The 8,910-nt window shown below is 36.0% G+C and overlaps 1 protein-coding gene across 1 annotated transcript; it reads right to left on the bottom strand.

The window, feature by feature from the left end:
- Positions 1-6,774, bottom strand: LOC133689580 (autophagy-related protein 11-like). The gene is made up of 5 exons (XM_062109490.1): positions 4,927-6,774; positions 2,135-3,812; positions 1,497-1,717; positions 881-1,094; positions 1-652 (listed from the first exon to the last, which is right to left on the bottom strand). The coding sequence occupies exons 1-5, from the start codon at positions 5,868-5,870 to the stop codon at positions 236-238; spliced, it is 3,474 nt and encodes a 1,157-aa protein (XP_061965474.1). The 5' UTR covers positions 5,871-6,774; the 3' UTR covers positions 1-235.
- Between the last annotated feature and the right edge of the window lie 2,136 nt (positions 6,775-8,910).

The following is an 8,910-nucleotide window of genomic DNA, read 5'->3' as shown; positions in this document are numbered from 1 at the left end:
TTCTTGATCAAACTTGATTATATTCTGAATTTTTTTTTAATTTTTTACATGCTTGAAGAGAGTATAGATTTATATACAAAGGGGGGAATCAACTTAATTTGGATCATCAACTGTACAAGAAGGAAAAACAAGTTCAATTCCCACACGAGGACTTGTCCTTTTTTCTTCTTTTTTTAAATTATTATCTATGTACACTTTCTTTCTTCCATCACTTCTTGCTGCCTGGAGCAGGGGATCAGGAAGGAGGCGCTGAATGAATGGTTGAATCCGGTAACATGGCTACTGTCACTACAAAGTATTCACACCCGATAGGAAGATTGTATGGGTTGGAAGTCGGTCCCAAATTGAAGTTCAAACGGTCAGTCCCTTGGTCAGTGGTCAGAAGATCCACTTCATCTACCTTACCATGCTCAGGCCTCGTCGAGGTAGGAAGCAACGGCTTTACAGCTTGGCGTTCTATATGCACTATCTGCCCAACAATGTAGCTGGGGCGGCTTGGGAGATGGTCTGTGAACAGGGCCACAGATTCAGCAGACAGGTAGTAGTTAGAGGTGTTCCGGTTGATAGCCTCATAATGTCCAGCTGAGTTCAGAACAAATGCAGCAATCTCATGGACTTCAAAACGGCTAAAGGATATCCTTTCCTTGTTTGCCTGTAGAAAAACATCAACAAAGATATCAAGCTTTTGTAGTTAGAAGATAAAAGCACAGGGCACCATGTAAAAGGGATCCCTGCACATCAAAGGGCAAAACAATTGGTATTGGGGGGGGAGAGAGGAAAGCACGTTTTGGAGCTCGTAAACAGTAAATCAGCAATTGAACATCCTTGGCAACTTGAGTACAAAAATGAAGCATGAACACCATCAGCAACTTAAGAATACCTGCTTCTCAAGTTGATGCTTTTTGTATAAAGTGACAACCAGCTCTTTCTTCTCTTCCAATTCTTTTCCAAGCTGTTCGTTTGCAGCTTCAAGCTTTGGGTACTTGTCAAGCAGCTCTGCACCGTGTGTGGACAAGAAACCAACTTTATCTGCAAGGAAACTAATGCATTTCTGGAATTCAGCAGCACCCTCATCATCTTTGTCATTGCTGGAACTGAAAATAATCAAATTAAAGTAATGAAACCATGGCTGTTGTCATTGTCAAAACTTAAAAAAATGAGATTTTACAAAAAGGATAGCAATTCAGTCCATCAGCAATCACCATATAAATTTGATGTCACTGCCAACCTCTATAAGAAACTACTATGAAAGAAGCCCCAAAAGAATTCCTGCAACCCTTAAATTTTAGATTTCTCGTAACAGATATCAATATTTGAATGTAGAGAGAAAAGGAAAGAGGCTAAAATAGTGCAGGATAAGCTATTTCAAAACAAAATTCCATCAACACCAACAAATTTCAAGACAAAGCAAGGGGACAAGGAGCACTGAGTTTTGCAACAGAGAGAGTTAAAGTTTATCTGAAGAAAGTAAAATGAAGAGGATTCTGGAAAATTACTTGGCCATAGATTGAGCTAAAGCACACAAAGAATCAGCAAAAGCAGCAACTCCACCAGGAGCACATACACAGCACCTAAGTCTTTCAAAAAGGCCATGGAGTTTCACAGCAGATGCACGCAGTTTATTATATTCTGAGGCCCTCCGGTCAGCTGCACAAAGATTGGTTTGAGCTTCCTCTCTTGCTTCATGCAAGCAATTCTCCAAGTGAGCACAATTCATCTGTTGTATAGCAAGAAGTTAAGATTATCAGTACAGGTTAAGACCAGTTAATAAATGCATTTGATAATAAATTTTATGCAAAGAAAAAGAAAGAAGGAAATCGAAGCCAAACACAATTCAAGAACTGCAGGAAGATGATTACTTAGGAAAATGATTCGTTATTAGGGATTTTAGGAATCTATTGTCTACTAAAAAGCCTTTCCATCACAGAAAGTTCAATAAATAACATCAAACCATATGCACTAACAAAAACGATGACCCAAGAATTTCAATAATGTTGAGCAACATGGTAAATTTCTAAATATAGGTAACATGAAACATCACCGGGAACAATAACTCAACAATATAATTGAAACATAAGAGCAACACAAACACCAAGAAACTGCAGGTTACAAAACATAGTTGAAGTGCCAGTACCTGAGATTCATCAAGGAGCTTCTGACTCATTTCTAACTCCCTAGTAAGCATGGCAGCCTCCTCAACAGCAGCCTTGAGCTTCGCTTCAGTTTCACTCATTTGTTTTGAATTTTCTGCTAGTGCATTTTGCAATTCTAACATAATTCCATGGTCACCACTGACTTTAGGCTCAGCAACTGCATCTGAAGGAGAGACATCGAGAGGCTCCGGCATACTCTCAGCTGTGGAACTGTTTGTCAGTGACATGCCCAGTTGTCCCACCATCTTACCTTTCCCATCTTTATCACAAACTTGCAGCTCTTCACGATGTGGCTCCACCATTGATGAATCCAACTGAGTATTGAACATCCCAGACGAGTCCATCATATTTTCATCAAACCCTTCTCTACCTTTGCTTGGTTGCCTGGTGAAAAGCCCCAGCTTTGAATTCAAAGAATTAGAAATGCAAGAAACCTCATCCATGGGCTCTGAGGTCATTGCATATGGCATGGGTGCTTCACCACTGGAAATTTCTGGTTTGAAGTCTTCAGTCTTTGCAGCCAAAAGAGCATAGTCTGATGCATCTTTACTATTTGAAAGTTTCTGCCCCTGCAAATACTGGTCAGCCAATCTCTGCTCTAGTTCCTGAATGCGCTTCTCATATGACATACACTGTATTTGCTTTGCCTTAAGCAAAGATTGGAGATGCTTTCCATACTCATCTTTCAGCCGCAAGGCCTCAGTTGTCTTATCTGCATTCTTCAATAGACTACCCACTGTACTTTCATCCATTGACTCGTATTCAATTTCTGGGCAAAGGGAACATATCAAGGCTATTGCAGAAGCTAGTTCAGCTTTCAGTTTTGCATTCTCAACTTCCATCTTGCTAGTTCCAGCAATCTCTAACAACTCACAGCCCTCGAGGGGCTCCTCAGAGCAATCTTTCTCAAGTGCTCCCTCACCAATTTCTTCCATCTCAGCTGAGCGAGAACTGTCATTAGACATAGACAATGAGCCTTTCAAAGTTGCAGTCTTGTCACTTTTTGAAGGAAGTCCAACCAAATAATCAGGAGCATAACGGTCCAAGTCTGAGATGTCAATGTCAAGCAAATTAGAGTCAAATGGAGATATATTGACATCACACTGATTAGGAGTATCATATAACCCCATTGATGCTAATATATCGCTTGGTATATATGAACTGTATGCTTTCAGAAACTCCTCCCGTCTCCTAACCTCATCCTCCCTCCTTGTAGCAAGCTGCTCAGCCAGTTGTCCAGCCATGCCCATGTAAAGTTTCATAGAAGCCTTTCTTCTCACTACTTCAGCAAGGCAGCCTCTGTATGCAGAACCAATCCCATGGAATAGTTTTAGGTCCCTAAAAATATCATCCTGACACAACATTGCCTCTCTAAAAACAGGAAACCTTAACTTCACATCTTTCATGAGGAAAGTAACATAGGCGATCTTTTGTAGGAAATCATGCACAAAGATGTTCATCTCGTTCTTCTTATCCTTGCAAAAACCAAGCAGCTTCGAAATTAAATCACAAACAGCCAGCATTGTGGGCAAATGACTCTTTTCATGGACATCATACATAAGACCCAGGGCTGAAACTTCAGTATGGAGACGAGTTGAGGAGGACAACTGGCATGACAGACAATCATGCACGAGTTTCTTTACCGTGCTTACATCGTCTCTGCATTAATACAAGTTCACAGCCATCAATCAGTGGTATGTACATTATCTTCCTCCAGCCTAACTACTGCAGCAATAAGTATGACTTGAAAAAACAGAAACTTTAGGTTTTACTTGTAAATTGGTATTGACAAAAAAATTATGATTTGGGAACTTATTAATGTTAACATATTAGCACCATTTGATATTTTACTTTAGTAGGGAGTTTGCTTCTTTAAAACCATCAGGATTTAAAGAATTAAAAATTGAATTTCAGAATTCTGTTTTTTTGTGGATTTCAGGAAACTAAGGTTCTCAAAGATTCATGAAACGCATCTTTTGGATTTTGAGGGATTAGCTTAGTGAATTCTAGGTTTTCTATCTTTTCCTTATTTCCCAAGGTTTGTGGACACCAACAGGGTACTTGATGATTCAATCAAGTTATTGCACTCACTTGAATGTCTTAAAATTTCCAAACACACACACCAGCTGAAATTGAAATCTAGAAGTGAATCGTGTCCATAATCATGATTCATTTATGACCAGCTCCTACTTCAAACAAAAATTGCCAGGCCAATGGCATTGAGCCAAAGCATAAAGTTGGACTGCTACTCTTATTGTCCTTTAAGGTGAGAATCTAGATGCAGGTTGTCTTTAACAAAATATTCAACAGCACAACAGGCATCAGATGGAGAAAAGGTTGCGAGTACATTTAAATATTTTTATTTATCTGGCCACGAGGGAATCAAAGATCTAAAACACACGGACTACTTTTGAAAAAGAACAAAAATCCAAGTAATATCATTCATAAAAAAGACAGACTAGTGACTAATATTGAATGCAATCACCACTGAGCAGCCATCGTACCATGTGTTCCTATGTGCTCATCACTTGCAAATAAAACTCAGGCCAGGAATTAGATAAGATTGGCATAGCAATGAACCAGCTATATCACAGAAATTACAGGGAAAGCTATAAACTCAATCCTTGACAATGCTAAGATGTATTATCACAGCAATGCTTCATAAAATTCAACTTACTGCATCAATCAAGAAATTTTTAACAAGCACAAAATCATACAGAAAAATTAACAAATAGGAAGGCAGTTCAAATGTTTGAAATTGAAGTCAACCAACCTCAAAGACTGCATTATGCTCTTCATTTCATTGATGGCTGGCTGACGCTCCTTGATGGCAAGATCTAAATTCCTAATAGATGATGAAGCTCCACAAGAAAATAATTCTTCCACTTTGCGCTTTACATCACCAAACTTTTGCTTAAACTCTAAAACCTTCTTCTTAAACTGCCTATGTGAATGGCTACAATTATCCACGGCCTTCCTCAAGTTATCTTCCTTCACAAAATCGACTAAACATTTCCGTGAATCAGATTGCAAGGCTGGATGAAGCTTGATCGATCTCAGTTTCTCTAAATCTCTCTCAAAATTTGTTAAGAGATCTAAATGTATCCTGTGTTGTTGTGTATAACGCTTGATGAACTCTGAGTAGTTCTGAAGAATTGCCCTGTAGAATTGCTGCACATTAATCCTAGCAACCTTCATTGCCCTCTCCTGAACCTTTTGCTCCGTCAATAACCTCAGGCAATGTTCATGCATTACTTGGGTTCTACTATAAATTGCATAGCCCCTATGGTAATGGTACCTAAATTGTTTCTCATAAGAAGGCAAAATCCTCAAAACTGGGTCTGGAGCATCATCTAAAGGATGGGGGTCATGCGAAGAAGGTGGTGGTGGAGGGTCTGCAATTTCAAGTACATCAATTTGTTCGAGTGGAGGGGGAAGGGGATTGGTTTGCATCCTTGCTCTGTTAAATATAAACACTTCCCCATCGCTAGATGGAAGCTTGTAAGCAGAAAGCGGCTGCTGAGGTTCAAGTTTCTTTTCCAAACACAGAACAAGCTGGTCATTGAAGTTAATCCCAGCAACTTCTTCGATATAACGCATAACCGCCTCCACAGGCGTTGTTTCATCACAACCAGGTTCAAGTGAATGACCATTTTCTGCTATATGAACTACAAGCCTGGTCTGATTTACCAAACCTTCTGTGATGCTTGAACTCATCTTATCTTTAGAGCAGAATTATACACCTCAAAATAAAATCCAACAAGAAACGCCAATACTAAGAGATAATTTAAATAAAAAAAATCCCCAAAACCATTTGACTGTACGAAAATGATTCAATTCAATCCCTTAGAACCCAAAGGGGGATTTCCAGATTGTTATAGCTTTATTCCTACCTTATTACCAGTCCACTGAAATCTGCAAAGCAAGCAAATATACCATAAACCCAGAAAGATTGAATCAACAAAGCACCAATTTTTAACAACCCACCATGAAACCACACCAACCAGAGATTTTATCCCAAAGAAAAAAAGCCCCAACCTTTAGCCTCAAATCCTCCACAAAACCCCAAATCAGCAACTTTTCACCTCAAAACTCCTCCAAGCAAACAAAATCACAGCGGGCCCACGAATGATTACACCAAAAGAACCCAAAATCATCACCGACCCATCACCAAAATCAAATAAACCCACGAATCATTTCACTAAATAAACCCAGAAATCTGCTCTCACAATACCAAGAAGAAAAAGGACAGCGAAAAATCAGAGAGACAAAATCAAAAGACACATTTTTTATTAACGTATTCCAAAGAGAGAAGATCGAAGTGGAGGATTAAGGCATCAAAAGTGGTTACGTTAAGAGACTAAAGAGGAATTTTAGTGTCTCTCTGTCTATAAACGATGGTTCTCTCCACGAAGCCTCTTTGAGAAGTATTTTTTTTTTCCAATGATTTTGTTGGTGTTAGTTTTTTTTTTTTTTTTTGGTTGAATATATAAAAGTAGTAAGAGAAATGGTGATGAAGATAATAAAAAAAAATAAAATCAAAGAGAACCTTCACAAAAGGGCAGCAGAGGAGCTCTCTCTTTCTCTCTCTCTCTCTCTCTCTGCAATAAGTTTGGAAGAAGAGAGAAAAGCAAGCAGCTTTATATCGTTGGAGGGGGAGACTAGATTATTAGTATCATTTATTATATATTAATTATTATTTCCTTATTCCTATTATTAAAGACTCTCCTGAGTCCTGATCAATTAATTATTAATTAATTAATGACTAGTTTTGTTTTCTGGTGATATAAGTAGCTTTTTGGTTCATTTTGTACTTTGGGGAAACGGTGCCCGCTAATTATGTGATTTTGTTTAGCTGGCCCTTTTATAATAAATTTGATCAAATCAGCCCCTCTGCTTCTAATTTTGGAATGCATAAACCCACCATGAAAGGCAATAATGACTTTTCTGAATCTAAAATCATGAAACATTAGGGGTTTTACTGTAGTTAAAAGAACATAGAGGACTAAAATCATAAAATGAATCCAAAATCATTAAACTGAATCCTCTCTCCCCATTCTCGTTCGAGACTAACTTGAAAAAAAAAAAAAAAAAAAAACCAGAGAGGGAGAGAGAGAGAGAGATCGTCTATCCATAAGTACAAGTTCCTATCACAAATTGGAGCCCCGAAACCCCATATAAGCTGTTTGAAGACAAACACGAAGACATTTTATATTGGGATTCTGTTAGGGATGCATTCATACGTATGTCTGATTTTAGATTTTAATAATATTTATTTTTTAAATATTTTTTATTTTAAAATATATTAAGATCATTAAAAAGTTAATTTTTTAAAAAATAAAAATCTTAAGAGATATATTTTTAATGCAAAAACAAACACTCAGTGTAATTTTTGCTTCCAAGAATTAGAAGCAATAAGGACAGTATATTGAGTAACATATATAATTTATCAAAGTTCGCCTATATAGCATGAAGTTGGACTTCTTAAGTGGTTGTTTAGTATTATGTTTTTAAAAGTTTAATTGTTTTTTTTTTAAATTATTTTTTTTATATTTTTTATCGTTTTAATATATTAATATCAAAAAAAATAAAAAAAATATATTATTTTAATATATTTTCAAGTGAAAAAACTTCAAAAAATTATTATTAAATATCTCTTATTTTTATAATAAGATGAAGGATCAAATGAATTTTGTTTGTTTTCACTGTGTAATCATATTCTTTTTTAATATTTTATTATTATTTTGATGTGTCAGTGTTAAAAATTAATTTTAAAAAATAAAACAATATATATTATTTTAATATATTAAAAAATATATTTTAAAAAACAACAACCATTATAAATCTCAATCAAGGAGGAGGAATGTAGATTGTTGACCAGGCTAAACGGATTTCACCTAGGCGTTCATGCAATAAACAGGCTAGTGGTCCAATCTGGAGGCTCAGATAGGGACTCGCTTTGTTCATATACACGTTCTGTGCCCAGCGAGAACATGAGGCAAAACTTTGTCCTCAAGCCAGGGCGAACATGGCTATTTCCTTGTAATTTCTTTGCAAGAGCTATGATAATCTGCTTCCATCAGTTTCTTGTGAAATAAAAATGTGTTGTATTTTTGGATTTTCTTTTTATGTTTTTTCCCTCGAGATTTGCTGAGAAAATCCTTTATCTATAGGTTTGTTATTGATAATTTGATATTGTCCTCCGTCTATTGTTTCATTCAATTAAAATAATATATTTTTATATTTTAAAAAATTTATTTTTGATGTCAGTACATCCAAACGATATAAAAACATAGATAATAATAATTTTTAACAAAAAACAAATTAAAATTTGAGGGAACGCGGTTTGCACCGCGTTCCCAAACAGGCTCTTACAAATTTATTAAATTTATTGTTTAAAATTTAAAAGTCCATGATGAAAAAATAAAAATCAATTTAAACTAAAATGCTGGAAAAATCGAATCCCATGTAGACACGGGATTTAAAAAACAAAACATGTTTTAAATCTATAAGATGATAAAAATAAAAATAAAAGAAAGAAAGATCTAATCCGTGTAAAACCAAAGTTAAAAAAATTGAGATTTTTATATTTAAGTTTATTTTATTTCAAATTCTCACTATCAATTTTGTTTATTTCCTTGTAAATTTAACAAGACATTAAGGAGTTGTCATGATCAATGGGATATTCAATTGATTTGCATGGAAAGTTTGGATGGAAGGATGTAAGTGGAAACATTCAACGATGTTGTTTGGTAAA

The sequence above is a fragment of the Populus nigra genome, chromosome 3, assembly GCF_951802175.1.
Source record: "Populus nigra chromosome 3, ddPopNigr1.1, whole genome shotgun sequence".
Classification (NCBI taxonomy): Eukaryota; Viridiplantae; Streptophyta; class Magnoliopsida; order Malpighiales; family Salicaceae; genus Populus; species Populus nigra.
Note: the sequence above shows the minus strand (reverse complement) of the source record. Positions and strands in the feature narration are given on the sequence as shown.